Source organism: Arabidopsis thaliana, chromosome 2 (genome assembly GCF_000001735.4).
Source record: "Arabidopsis thaliana chromosome 2, partial sequence".
NCBI classification, from domain to species: domain Eukaryota; kingdom Viridiplantae; phylum Streptophyta; class Magnoliopsida; order Brassicales; family Brassicaceae; genus Arabidopsis; species Arabidopsis thaliana.
This window is the reverse complement of record NC_003071.7, coordinates 3,283,816-3,298,150: the sequence shown is the minus strand read 5'-3', so window position 1 is coordinate 3,298,150 and position 14,335 is coordinate 3,283,816. Positions and strand designations below refer to the sequence as shown.

At 44.9% G+C, this 14,335-nt stretch overlaps 3 protein-coding genes and 3 pseudogenes across 5 annotated transcripts in view; 2 read left to right on the top strand and 4 right to left on the bottom strand.

Annotated features, from left to right (window-relative positions):
• AT2G07783 overlaps positions 1 to 259 on the bottom strand; it is a 1,504-nt pseudogene extending 1,245 nt beyond the window's left edge. Inside the window, exon 1 of the transcript in view lies at positions 1 to 259. This exon is cut by the window's left edge and continues 1,245 nt beyond it.
• Positions 260 to 747: 488 nt separating this feature from the next.
• On the top strand, positions 748 to 5,635 carry AT2G07682 (annotated as a pseudogene; the record flags this gene model as incomplete). Its single annotated transcript has 1 exon — positions 748 to 5,635.
• Positions 1,135 to 1,679, bottom strand: AT2G07626 (uncharacterized protein; the record flags this gene model as incomplete). Its single annotated transcript, NM_001335317.1, has 3 exons — positions 1,135 to 1,155; positions 1,223 to 1,261; positions 1,647 to 1,679. 3 exons carry the CDS (start codon positions 1,677 to 1,679, stop codon positions 1,135 to 1,137), a joined length of 93 nt encoding a protein of 30 aa, NP_001324153.1.
• A 149-nt stretch (positions 5,636 to 5,784) lies between the features above and the next one.
• ABCI4 (Cytochrome C assembly protein) lies at positions 5,785 to 10,622 on the bottom strand. The gene is made up of 11 exons (NM_126737.4): positions 10,410 to 10,622; positions 9,961 to 10,184; positions 9,438 to 9,502; positions 9,243 to 9,360; positions 8,383 to 8,848; positions 8,101 to 8,263; positions 7,278 to 7,878; positions 6,923 to 7,099; positions 6,697 to 6,795; positions 6,512 to 6,597; positions 5,785 to 5,886 (listed from the first exon to the last, which is right to left on the bottom strand). Exons 1-11 carry the CDS (start codon positions 10,553 to 10,555, stop codon positions 5,821 to 5,823), a joined length of 2,211 nt encoding a protein of 736 aa, NP_565344.2. The 5' UTR covers positions 10,556 to 10,622; the 3' UTR covers positions 5,785 to 5,820.
• On the bottom strand, positions 7,114 to 7,185 carry AT2G07778 (annotated as a pseudogene).
• A 2,912-nt stretch (positions 10,623 to 13,534) lies between the features above and the next one.
• AT2G07625 (uncharacterized protein) lies at positions 13,535 to 14,084 on the top strand (the record flags this gene model as incomplete). Its single annotated transcript, NM_001335316.1, has 3 exons — positions 13,535 to 13,543; positions 13,696 to 13,822; positions 13,986 to 14,084. The coding sequence occupies 3 exons, from the start codon at positions 13,535 to 13,537 to the stop codon at positions 14,051 to 14,053; spliced, it is 204 nt and encodes a 67-aa protein (NP_001324155.1). The 3' UTR covers positions 14,054 to 14,084.
• Positions 14,085 to 14,335: the final 251 nt, after the last annotated feature.

The following is a 14,335-nucleotide window of genomic DNA, read 5'->3' as shown; positions in this document are numbered from 1 at the left end:
ACACCATAATAAAATACTACCCTCATGATTAGACCATGTTCCTGAGATTTGATAAAAGAAAGGTGCATTAGCGGTTAATACGTTGTAATTGGATAAGTTATTAGGAATATGACAGAACGAAAGACCAAGGAAAGAAAGAAGAATGCACCAAAATGCAGGTGCTGCACCAAACGCTGGTGGTTGTTTCTTGTTGTAAGTGAATGCAACAAAAAGACCCGGAAATAACGAATAATGAAAGAATTCATATATTGATATTGACATTTCGTGCTCATTTCAAGATTTCTGCTTCGTTATTCCCATCATCCGGTTTCTGACCTGTTGGGTTGGGTGGCCTGCTTCGCCCTCGTCGCCTCTGTACCCGAAACAGATGCGCTGCGCTACCCAGCGCGTAACCTTGTCCCCCTATCCCTCTTCTGCTTATGCCATTACCAATCGCGGGTAACCCCCGGACCGGCCGCCCCTAACCTAATAAGAACGATTATCCTTATGACCAAACAAGGACCAGCTTACTTTTCGAGCGAGAGTTTCACGATCCCGACCAGCAACTTGTTGTGGGAGTAAGGGCATCCAAGCTTGCCCAACCTAGTAAAGGGGCTTGGAGATAGAGGGTTTTCTGGGGGGATTTGGCTTCTTTGGAAAGCTGAGTTGGAGGTGAAGATTGTTCATCGCCAGTATGTTCATTTTAGTGTTTATCGGAATAATGCTTTTCTGTCCTGGGTAACGGCAGTCTATGCTAGTCCTAATGCTACTTTGCGGCGTGCTCTCTGGGAGCAGTTGAGTAGCTTGGCATCTATGATATCTGATCCTTGGCTAATAGGTGGGGGGACTTTCATTCCATTCTGTGTAGTTCAGATAGCCGGGGTGGCTCAGCTAGTGGTAATCGGCCGTGTCGTTTGAGTTGGTTCCATTCCTCTAGTCTCTATGACATGAAGTTCGTTGGTCCGAAGTTGACTTGGGCTCGCAAGGGTTTGCTGAAGCGTTTAGATAGAGCTACACTTGAGAGTCTTTCTATTACTTCCTTGCTTACCTGGCTCACTTCGCAACAAAGAGAAGTTGTTTATTTGCTTGCTTAGCTAGAAGATGCCAACTTCGTTCACTTACGTCTCTCGTTTACTTGTTAGCTAGCCCTATTCCTCACCTTTGCTTTGAGGGTATCTAAATAAAAAAAATATACAGTGGTGTGCTCGTTAGAGGATGCTTTTTTAGTTAGCTAAGCGACTACCTTAGTTGAAGGTGGGAGGAGAGCAGCAAAGTCTCTTATCTTTCCAAAGAAGGCGGAAATCGAGATGTGAGAAAAAGAATAGCTATTCACTCTCCAAAGAAGCCCTCAAAATTCTTTCTAGCAAATGTGAAGAGAGGATTGTTGACAATTCAATAACCACTGCAATACCCTCTTACGGAATGATCTCGGTGTTCTCGCTATGTCGTCAATCTCAGTATACGGAAATGGTCTGACCAAGAGGCATCGATCTGGAGTGGGTCTTGCATTGCCGGATGACAGGAGCCCTTTACCTCCACTCTTCAATTATATCCATACCAGGTGAACACAGATGATCGACCTTCAGTGCCTGGTCAACCATTAAAGAAGAGAAGAGGAGCGGAACAATGAGAAGGAGTTCGTAGCCCTCCAACCAGAACTAATCAACCCGCCTCTTCAACATCTCCATTTCCCATTCCATCTCTGGGATCCAATGCTTCTTCACCGGGCCCGCCCGATCCCCAGAACGTAAAATGGAACCATACCGGAAACCGTTTGATCAGGATAGAAAGAGCAAGGGGCTTTGTTTTCGTTGTGGTGACAAGTGGAATCCTGGTCACAGATGTAAGGGCAGAGAATTAAAGTATATGGCTGTGGATGAAGGAGATGAGTTGGATGAGGCTGATGAAGCTGAAACAGGGAAAAAGATAGAAGAATCAGATGAGGATGAAGTAAAGGAATTACTCTGGTTGTCTTTGCGGTCGATGGCAGGTTTAACAACTGAGAGATCCATGAGGATGAGAGGACAAATTGCAGGACAAGAAGTCATTGTTTTAATTGATTCAGGGGCTACAAGCAATTTCATAGCAGAGAGTGTAGCACATCGGTGTGGTCTGCAAATCACAGAAACTCGTGGATTTGGGGTTTCTATTGGAAATGGTCAAGTCGTTCCAAGTGCCGGGAAATGCAGCGGAGTAGAGCTAACGGTCCAAGATGTGCAGATACGTGCGGACTTCTTCCTGTAACCATGGATATAGTGCTGGGTTATGCGTGGTTGGCTACTCTGGGTGACACCAGAATGAATTGGGGAAGACACACCTTGAGTTTCCGTAGGGAAGATCAGTGGGTCACCTTAGCAGGCGATCCGTCACTGGTGCGAGCTCAAATCTCTCTCAATTCGGTAGTCAAAGAGGGAAGGAAGGCTTATTATCTCCTAGAGCTCACCGCACTGTTTTGCAGGAGGAATTAAGACTCAAAATTTTCCTGAGGATGCTCAAGTGAAACAGTTGTTGGAATGGCATGAAAACGTGTTTGAGATGCCGCAAGGATTACCCCCAAAATGTGGCAGGGAACATGCTATCAACCTTAAGGAAGGAGCAGAACCAGTTAACATCCGTCCTTACCGGTATACATATACTCAGAAGGACGAGATTGAAAAATTGGTTAGGGAGATGTTAGAAGCACGGATCATCCAGCCGAGCATCAGTCCATATTCAAGTCCAGTTTTGCTCGTCCAAAAGAAGGACGGAGGATGGCCTACGGCGCGTGGATTACCGAGCCTTTTACAAGCTCACGGTACCAGACAGGTACCCAATTCCCGTGATCGAGGAACTGTTGGATGAGTTACAAGGAGCTTCTGTATTCTCCAAACTCGATCTCAAATCCGGGTACCACCAAATACGTGTACGAGCCACAGACGTGAAGAAAACTGCCTTTCGAACTCACGAAGGGCACTATGAGTTCCTGGTCATGCCATTTGGGCTTACCAACGCACCAGCAACATTCCAATCCGTGATGAACGATATTTTCCGTAGGGAAGTTTGTGTTGGTATTTTTTGATGACATACTAGTCTATAGCAAGGGCACGGAGGAACACATGAATCACTTGGGAATGGTGCTCCAGATTTGGGAACAACACCAGTTTTATGCAAACAGAAAGAAGTGTGCTTTTGGACAACCACAGATTGCATATTTGGGACATAGACATATTATATCGGGCGAAGGGGTGTCAGCTGATCCAGCTAAGTTAGAAGCAATGGTGGGTTGGCCAGAACCAAAGAACACAACAGAATTGCGAGGCTTCTTGGGCTTGACGGGGTACTACAGGAGATTCGTTAAGAATTATGGGAAAATTGTGAGACCGTTGACCGAGTTACTCAAAAAGAACAGTTTAAAATGGACAGAAATGGCAGCACTAGCTTTCAAGGCTCTCAAAGGAGCAGTGACGACGCTTCCTGTTCTAGCCTTGCCAGATTTGAAGCTACCTTTTGTGACCCGCGTCGGGAAATGGAATTGGAGCTGTTTTATTACAAGGGAACAGGCCTGTTGCGTATCTCAGCCAAGGGTTTTCTGAAAAGGGGAGCTTGAAATCAGTGTACGAACGAGAGCTCTTAGCAATAGTCTTGGCAGTCCAACGTTGGAGACATCAGGGCAACGTTTCACGATACGCACAGACCAGAAGAGTCTAAAGCACTTGCTGGAACAAAGGTTTGTCACCAAGGAACAACAGAGGATGGGCTACCAAACTGTTAGGCTTCGATTTTCTCATTGAGTATAAGCCGGGAACTAAAAATAAGGCTGCTGATGCGTTGTCAAGACGAGTGCAACCTGAGCGTCTGTTGGAACTTGTATTCGCACCTCCTCCCTCTTTCGATGCAGCAGAATTACTATCTCAAGTTGAAGCTGATCCGGAGTTAAGAACTGTGTTACAACAAGCCCGATAGGGAAAGAACCTGGAATCTGGTTATACGGAAAAAAGAGGGGCTGCTATGTAAAGATGGAAGAGTGGCGTCTCGAATCAGCCAAGCTTTCTCCCAATTTCTTCTATATTTTCATCTCTTTCTCTATTCTACCGAGAAGATCCATCTCGGGTCTTATCAGATGGTATCAGAGCCTTCGGTCTTCTGACTGTGGGTATCCAACGACGATTTCGACAATGGGTTTGGATAGTAACGATATAGCGCTGATCAGGCGGATTCTCGCTCGGGTGGAGCAGATGTTTTTTTCCATCGCATGACGACGATGAAGAGATCCGCCGATCCTGAAGCTGAGGAAGACCCAGATCCGTCGCTTGGGAAATTCATCGAGCAGGTGGTGAGCGGTCCAACTCAGAAGGGATTTCCTGCATCTGGAGCTTTTGCGACTCCTCGGGCAAGACGATCTCGCGGTCCGAAAAGGTTTCTTGGCAAGCGCAACTACCGCAGGGCTCGGGCAAGAAAACCAGGGAAGCGTGACAGAGCTCACTCGTCCAAGGTTAGATCTAGCGATGGCTCTACACGACCTTCTGCGAGATATGGTATGCGTTTCCGATCTCCTACTTTGCCCTTGTGTTCTAGACCTCGGACATGGGAATTTCTGCTTGATCTTGGTTACGATAGTATGTCGCTGAAGAGCGCTCGTGTAGCGAGTGAACGACCTTGCGATCCTGGACGAGCTAACCATGTGTGGGAGCCGGGTGGATTATCGCCTGAACAAGCTCAGTGGGACTGGGTAGGGAAGGTTTACAGTCGTGATAGAGTTCTGAAGCTAATGGGAGAGCTTCATGAATTGGGTTTACAGGGAATCAGGAAGACGGTAAGGATCTTAGATTGTCAAGGATCTTCCTCATAAACACGTTTCCGCTTGCAGCTGAAACAAGCGGAGAAGATGGGACCAACGAGATCAGCCACGAGGAAGTTAATAAGATCTGATTTTTGGCATCCTTTGATCCTGGAAGAACTTGTGCTGAAAAGTGAGTTCGTCAAAGAGCTCTGGCGAGGCATTAGAGCTGTGAAGGGAAAGAAGGTTAAGAAGAGGAAGAAACGGGAACCTAGCCTGCCAGCTTTGGAACCCCAGAATTTTCCCTGTGTTGGGGGGTTGGAGGTATGATTAGTAGGCTTAATTATAAAGTTCTCGTTCAACCAGAACTAGATAAAGCTACAAGGGCAGTCTCTAGAATTACTTACGGATTGGTTGTTGTTGGTAAAGCTGATGGGTATAGTTTTGAGGTTGTGGATTGATCAAGTTAACTCCACTGACGAAGATAAGCTTGTGAGTTTCATTGGATCTGGTGGGTGTCAAACACACTTTAAGAAGCAGCTAGTAGCAAGGAAGTTAGCATTGTTTAATCCCGAAAAATTCATGAACCTAAGACTACCTCATGACAAGGGAATTCTAGTCTTTGCTGGTCATAGAATTGCTCAAACCACATTGTGAGATTGATGCCATTTTGATAGAAATCGTCGGTATATAAAGAGAAAGTTTGCGATGTAAGATGTGCTCTTACGAAGGAAAATAGGATTGCTAACTTTTCCATCTATATAAAATGAAAAGCAAGTTTTTGTATCAGGAAAGAGGCAAGGACAGATCCGCCGAAGAAGGATCGGGGTTAGAACTAGTCTGAAGCTTAAGGCTTTTGCTATTCAAGAAGGCTCTCCCTGCTGGCTCCATGTATGCTATAGCTCCTGAAAGTGTGAGTTTGGCCCCTGGATAGAGAGAAAGGTAAAATAAAGAGGAGAGTGATGTTTCGTTTCAAGTTCGAGATCTCGTGTAGGTATACATGAGAACAGAGAAGTGTCCTACGGATTCAGAACCGGAAGGTCAGAAAAAAGTGGGAATGACAGTCCGGCTACCGGAGGAGCTATTCAACTATTATCAACTATTGAGTCTCTGAGTGGATTTTCCAATAGATGGGAGCAAGGATATTCTGTCTGAAGAAGGACGCAGAAGTTAGTGCGTAGCGCTTGATACATCAAAGTATGCCTCCCGCTTACACATCAGCAGTCGTTCTAATTTTTCAATCAAAGTAGTAGCTGTCGTATTCCAGAAGGAAGGGGGATTGATATAAGAAGAGTCAGACTTCTTTTTAAGCAGCAATCTTTTACAGAAAAGAGAGTAGTTGTCGTCGATGTGGGATAGTCCCTGAAGAATAGTACCCATGTCAACGGATTGCAGGCATAGTTCAACTCATAGCCCCCAATCCCACGGGTGACGATATTGTCATTGGGGATCTGTATGCTTTCAAAAGAGTCGTTAGCTGATCTAGGAGTCAGTGGTCAATAAGTAGGCAAAAGACTCTGGGGAAGTAAGCGAAGCTATTGATTGGTTGAGCCCCTCAACAAAGCATGTCCAGCACTTATCTTAAGTTCCTTTAAGCAGATCTGTGAGCAATCCTAGGCCTCTCTTTCAGTAATTTCCAAAGAGTATAGGCTCAATTAAAATTATTTATGGTAGGCAGAGCAATCGTAGACCCTTACCTAGCTAGTGACCTGGCTCTCTTCTTCATACTTACTGCACGCAGGATAAGATCTACTTGTCCTCCTCCCTTCCCTTTACCTTTAAATGAAAGCTTTCACCCTCTCCCTCATCTGCATCCAAACCGGAGCGACTTTGTTCAATCGCTTTTGCACTTTTTTCTCTGCCTGGCAGGCTTTTCATAGTTCACGGCCCCTGTTGAGTAGGGTCGGTATAGGTAAGGCAATCGATTCAAAAGTAGACTGAGAGTGGAGGTTTAGAATAACCTAAGGCGTACTGTAGAAGGAAAGAAAGGTAAGCAATCCCAGACCCAATAGGGCTACCTTTCTTCGACTGAGACCTATCTGCTTCATTCCCGAGTTTCACTTCACTTGGACACAGCCAAAGAAAAAGGGGGGCTTGATCCACCGCTTTCAAGTCCAGTTAAATTAGAGAACTCCTTTTTAGAAGAATAGGATAGAATCTTCCGAATCAGTCCTACTATGGTTGGACCAAGGTCATTTCGACTCTCTAGACTTTCTTGCTTCTTTCCATCCTGAGAAGTAGATCCTTTGGACCTTTTCTTTCCTGTTGAACGAGTGGATGTTTTGAACGAGTGTTGAGCGAGTGAAATGCCCCATAAGCTATAAGGGCGAGCTATCTCTTTAGATTCTGTGAGCTGCGATTGAACTGAACGTTCCAAGTGCATCCAGCAGGAATCGAACCTACTTGCCTCTTTATTAGGTTGGGCGCTTTAACCATTCAGCCATGGATGCAAAGAGAGCGAGTGAACTAGGTTTTGGTATTCCTTCTCGAGCTTCAATTTCTTCCGTTATAGGAGATTCGAGAAAAGATGGAATAGGAAGACGTGTTTCCAGAACAAACAAGATACGGGTTGAGAAGGGGAAGTTAGCAAAGTTAGACAAGATTGGAATGGGCATAGGAACATGTATTGATGTACTAGATCGGCTAATGCTCCCAGGTTGATGCGATGTATTCCACCAGTTGACTGAAGACTTTATTATTGGTATATCGATCGGTCCAGCACGAATTGAAATAGAAGCCGGTTCGACAGGAAGCTTTTGAAAACGCAGTGCACCCAGGTAAATAAGAAACGAGATGAATACAGAGGTCAAACGAGCATCCCACACCCAAAAGGTCCCCCACATTGGTCTTCCCCGAAACCCCCCAGTAACTAAGGTAAACAACGTAAAAAAAGCACCCATTTCTATACCGGTTCCGGAAGAGCGAAGATAAAGGGGATGTTTTGTTAATAGGAACAAGAAAGTGTTTATAGCCGTGGCGATATAAACAATAATACTCATCCGAGCCGCAGGAACATGTACATAGAGAATACGAGAATTTCCACCTTGTTGAAGATCTAGTGGTGCTACCCCAAGACTTAAATGAATAGCCATCGCTGTTAAGAACAACCAAGACCCAATGAGAATTTGCGCGTAGCTTCTGGTCTTTGACATCAAAAAAGAAGGTTGTAATAACGAAACGGACATGTGCAAATTTTGTCCTAGCTAGTGGAACAAGAAAGACATGGATCTATAATACGCAATCAAAGGATTTCCCCCAACGAATAATTCCCCCTCCCCTGCTTTGTTTGTTTTCGCTCTGCTTGTGCGTGGCACTCCTTGCTGGCGGAGCGGCGCATAGCGAAAAAAAGAAAAAAGGAAACTCACCACCAAAAGATCAGTCCAATAATCCCACTCACTGGTAAATAGCGCAATACTTCTTCGTGAATCTCCGCTATTTGAATATGGAACATCATAACAACGAAAAGGAATGAAACGGCTATAGCTCCTATATGAACTACCGGGAAGATCATAGCGAAGAAGTCGAGACCTAACAAAAGACGTAAACCTGAAATGGCGGTTTAGTCGTCGGAATCGCTTTTATTTATGTCGTAGTCAGACAGCAATTCCAGTAGCTCCACCCAAAACTTGTCTCCGTTTTTTCCTAACCGGGAATAAAGATAGTAGAATCTTTTCTTACGCCGATCGATATCGATCATTTCATGTTCAGTCATCACAACATTTATTGCTCGTTCTATATCCCGTTCATCCGGAATATGGTAACCTTCGGATACTAAGAGTTCATGTGTTTTTGCTATTATTTTTGCCTTGATTTTTTCGCATTTATCACTCTCTGCTTTTACTTGCTCCCCGATGGTATCTGTGTTTTGATCCTCTACCTCGAGGTTCAAGAAAAGGCGTTTTGAGCCACTTTCCTTGTACTCTTTCGACCAGAAAGGTGAACCCCTCTGCTGATTGTGAGAGTGCTCATTCTCATGAGCATAATATCCTTCTAAAAGACCACCCTCAGATGGATTTGTCGGGGGCATTGGCGTATTTCCTCCTCCTAGTCCTCCGGATACCACCGGGTAGAACTGAGAAATGGCACGACTTAAGTCGTCCATCCACAAGTATCCTACAGCAAATAAAGATTTACAGAGAATAACTGAAATAACATAAAACCAAATCAGTTGCCATTTTTTGGAAAGTTTGTTTATAATAGGAAGCGAACAAAAGGAATCTAAAAGGACTTTTATGCTGCAAAAGACTGGGATGGGAAACAAAACAGAATGTACAAAACGGATAATACGTGTAACCAGCAAACCAAAGACCAAAACTTCAGTACGGTCCGTGCGCCGTTTTTCTTCTCTACCATGACGAATCAATTGATTAAACGTGGGCATTATTCTCTTTCCTTTCTTTTTCCCCCCATTTTGTGCCCTATCACTTTACTCCCGATCCGAAGCACCCCTTTTCCATTCATATAGAAATCCAATCGTCAAAATAAATAAAAAGAGTCCATCATGGACCAAAATCTGCCCGAGACAAAGCTGAGCTGTCAAATAAGACCAACAAGGGATAAGATAGGGAGGCTCCTCTAAAGCTGGAACCTCTTCCAACCCCAGCACGGCTCTTCCCCGTCGACTCCTCGTACGCGTATCACAGGGGCAAACACGCCTTCAAAACATCTGGATCATACAAACTTCTCATTCAGTGGAAAAAACCTTACCAAGACTAGTTGCCTCAACGAATTGATATGCTTTTGCTTTTTGTGACACCGGCGCGAATGCTGAATACGGAGGAATACAATGAAATCAGAACAAAGCAGGTAGACCAAGCTAGCTTACAGAATTCGAGGAATTCAAACTCAGAATAAGCTCTTTTATTAGCACGTTTGGTAGCTAGAAAGGAAAGAGGTTCTCATTCACAGTGCCTTCTCCTTCTGTGATCACTGATCAAAAGGACATTCATTCAGTAAGGGATTGATCCTCAAAGTGGTTCTTTTAGCACAATGAATTACTTATCTTATAATGAATTACTTATCTTATATAGTAGTGTAACCTTCTCTTCGTACAAAAAAGCCTATTCTGAAAGCCGTCTTTCAATGCCTGTACCCTAGGGCGGGCTAGGTTCAAGGGTACGCACCTAGTAGCTGCGAGCCTAAGATTAAAGGCAAGTTCCCTTGGTTCGGCACGCTTTCACTCAGTATGATAGGCTACGGTCAGATTCGCTCGGTCTAGGTATCACCTTGATGCGCGTAGTTATTGCCTTGATCCCTTTCCTTTGCTCGGGTCATTCCATTGCCTGAAAAAGTGAGCCTGGATCTTCGGAGAAAGGATTTTAGAGCTCTGTGGAGAAAGTCTTGAAATATTGGATGCTTTCTTTCGTGGTTAGGCGGGCATGGCATCAACTCTGTATAGGTGGGTTGGCCCGGCCGGCCAAAGCTAGATATAGATCGGTTGGCACTGGATCTGCTGGATAGAGGTAGCGGCACAGACAGCTACGGATGGATAGAATTACGTCAGCTTGTCGGGTCAGTAGATATGCCCAGCATCCATTTTGACTAGAAATGAAATGGTACAGAGAAGCGCAGTGAGCGGTAGCAACCATTGACTACTCGGGCCGGGCCTTGCAGCCAGAAAATGGGACTCGATCAGCTCAGCCCATTGACTCTTTTATGGGGAACTATTAGAGACCTAGGAAAGTCAAGATGCCACCGGGGCGTAGAAAGAAAAAGGCTTCTTCGGCATGATAGCTCTGCTCTGTCGGATAATATGAGCCCCTTATGGAACAGCTCACTCCGGGGTGATTCTGGTTTAGTCATAGAATAAAGTAAATCCATGCGTTTGTCTTCGCCTTTTCGGAAGACCAAGACAGCTAGACGATAGATTAACCAAAGCCATAAAGAGAAGATCGATATCGCACAGAAATCCTGGATCTATCAAAAAAGCCCGCCAAAGGTGTCCTCACATGAAATCATGAAAAGGATCCGAGCCCATCAAAGACTCTACTACATGAAAGGATCTGAATCTATCCAAATAGCTGTGGCCCATGATCCAAGGGACCCGCAACCAGTCAATCATGCTATCCTTACCTTCCAACCAATCGGAAAAAATTACGTTCAATTCAGGATCGAATACATCTTTGGCTTATGAGTTATGCGTTTTCTCTTCTTGGCACTTTATGTCTGCTAGTGCATAATCATGCTTATGGAAATAGTGGAGGTTGAGCAGTTTCCCTGATGAAGAGAACTCTCCTTCTCTAAACAAGCTTGCCTGTGGGCGTCGAGTAAGAGCATCTGGGAATTGATCTTTTACGAGACAGCCCGGAGTTGGTCTCGTGGCTAGGTCTTTAACCGAACCGGTTCGGAATAGAAAGTCTCGGTCAATGAAGTGGAGTGGGCTGAAACAGAAAGTTGGGTATTGTATTTTTATGCTCGCTTGGCCGGAATCCCCTATAGTGCTTTTCGGGCGAAGTGACGGATTACTTTTTGAGTGACTACCCTCAGTCTTTCAGAGCCTCGGGATAAGCTGTTCTTGTTTCATAAGCAAATGTGGCAACCTGGTGGTATAGTGAGCTCTCTCTCTGGATTAAGCTTCGGTCATTGATAGAGAGGAATCACCTAGCCTAGCATTAGACTCGACTAGCTAGCCTTCCTTGGGCGGATTGCTTTGAATAGCGTAGTTTTCTTAGCTCCGGGGACTGCCTTATCTACACTATGAGAAATGTTAGATGCAACCATTATAGTATAGATATATTCTTAGATGATTACTATATGTGATTTCTTTCATACAGTCTTAACAAATATAGAGATCTTCACCATAGGAGACTAGCTTGAACTAAATCCTCCAACCTTAAAGCAGTATGAGAGAGGACGGATACCAGAAAGAATCACCTCGGAGCCGCTATGCCACTATGAGAAACGTTATACTATAGATAGACATGAGATGATATTCTATAAGGAATACAATGTTTGAAAAGCAAGAATAGATAGAGTTGAAAGAAAGGCGCTCGTATAGAGCCCTCGACTATGTATCGGACATATGGCAGGTTGGGAAAGCGCGCTTGGAAAAGAAAGACTATCCTCGAGGTAAATGTAAATCAATCTATCTCGCATTGCCCAATCTGAATGCTAAAGGCTCGTAACCCCCTAAAAGGAAACTCACCACCAAAAGAAAAAGGTAGGTTAACTAACGAAACTCAAAACTACATTTTAATTCTTGCTCACCGATAATCCTTTATAAAAAATATTATACAGCTGTATACAGGATTATTGGTATAGCTGTCCACTAGCCGAAAATCGGACACCAAATTATTGTAGACTGAATTAAGTAATTGCATAGCTGCCGGGGATGCCGGATTGCTTGAGTTCCTTCCTATAGAAAAAGAATTAATTCAGGAGTTCCAGGCAGGAAAAGTATACAACCATACTTAAAAATACTGGGCGCCATTCGGAATAGAAAGAATAGAGATGTTGGGGGTGGAAAGATTCCATGGATGTCTTATAGAGCCATATGGGAAAGATAAGTCTGTGTTCGGTCTCTGGGCATCGGTATCGTCTTATGGGCTTGTCGACTCTAGAACCCGAAAAGGGAATACCAAAAATGAAGTTAGGGGATTCCGGCGCGGATGATCTGTCTTAGAGTCTCTTGCTAAGCCACTCGGATTCGGGTGTTCTCAAACGGTGAAGACTTTAAGGTACCAGGTCTGCGAGCCTATTCAGTTCTTGTTCTTCCGACATCGGATATTGCCCGACTAAAACGACGTGTCTTGCAATCCTAACCAACATCGCTTCGGTAGCTCAGTCAGCATCAAAGGACACATGGGGGTCTCGAAACGAACGTTTTCGATTAGTAACATGGGGTCGGTCGCCCCATTCCTTCTTAGGTACCAGCATAATAGGCAGAGACAGAGCTACGATTCGCCAGGGCGAGGGAAAAAGACTGACTAGACCCGGCTCGAGGAGATTCAAAGGGCAGACCCTCTTCACAATCAGCTTTTTAAGAAGCAAGAAATGCCACTTTTGGCCCTCCTGGGTCATACCTATGGGGTTGGCTCTCACGTTTATTCGTATTCAAGGAAAGGTGTCAATCTAGCGTAAGCCGCAATACTAGATCGATACGAGATAGCAGTCAAAAGCAGCACCCATTGAGGAATGAAAAAAATCCACCCCCTAACTAGACTATGGAAGATCTTCTCGTTTTGGCTAAACGGATCTTCCCTGTACTGTAACAGGGTCAACACCGCCTTTTGAGGTTGGTGTCCGAGCTTTCCGCCCAGCTTTCTTCGATCGTATGCCACGAACTATGTCTTAGATACGTAAGGGCCCCTGTCCAAGTTTGGCTTTCTTAGTACATTGCCTTTGTACTGGAAGCTGGATCATACGAACCAGCAATGACCTGAAGCTTTCTTGCAGCAAGATGATCAGTCCGAGAGTGCTGGGCATTCATCTCTAGCTTTTACAATGGTTATTTCATTCGCCGGATATTCACCAAAAGAAAGTGCTCGCTAGCCGTAAGCGGAATGACTTTCTTGATATGGACCGATCGAAGCCCTTAAGGATAGCTTACTATGGTAAATAGCTAGACCCCGAACCTATTCCCAGTTTCCGAGTAACTATCATTGGTCAATTTCCTGTTTCCCATGGTCTATCATTGGTCCGGTCCTTCAGAGGCAGGAGAAGTACAAGATGCAAGCTCATAAACGAGACGGTAGGATGGCGCTAATGCCAGGCGATCATTAGACTTCGGTTAATGGAAAGTGGAACTTAGAAATAGCTTCTTAAGAAAGAGATATATAGTAGTGCTTCCCCCTCCTTAGAATGGTAATGGTTCGTTCTTCGCCAGGATCATCTCCAGGTAGTGCTGCTCCGTCTTCGCCTTGACCTTGTGCTGGCCGCTTTTGTACAGCATGAAGGGGGGAAGGTTCCGTCTCTGTTTTATCTTTTGCTGCGAACTTTTTTTTCCTCTGTTCTCTGTACAGCACACTGCTGCTTTTTCTCGGTACTCCTCTGCTTTCTCTAGCACAGTGCTGGGTTACTCCTTCCTAACTCTCCTAACTGTTATCCTCCTCTGTGCTCTACCTGAAGCACACTCCTCTCTCTGTGCTGGTATACTCCTAACTCTTAATAGTACGCACACACGTAACTCTTAATAGTACGCACACACGAAAGTGAAAGTAAAGGGATTGTCTGGCCCTGCTACCTAGCCAACATGAGCACACCCAGCTGTATTTCCTAGATTTAGGTTTGATTACTTTTCTCGGTATAGCAGCGCTACTACGCTTCGCTCACACTCTCTCGACCAATGCTGCCTTCTCTAACAACTCTCAGGGAGACTAAAGAACTGAAGGCTTCGGAGCCTAGCCTCTAACTCAGGTGACAGGCCAGAGAAGAACTTCCTAGCTAGAGTCAACTCGCTTCAGGTGCCTGCCAAATATACCTGCGGGCTTAGTTGAACCTCCTGATGTAGACCTTAACAGAGTAGCTAAACTGATCCAATCATCATCCCAGTGATTAGGCTAACTACATTCCTTTTTTTCGAAAGAGAAAGAAGTCAAAGGCGTTCCTCTCCTATTAGTCGAGTAGTAGGCGTTCCTCTCCGAGTAAGAGACTGAGCCGGCT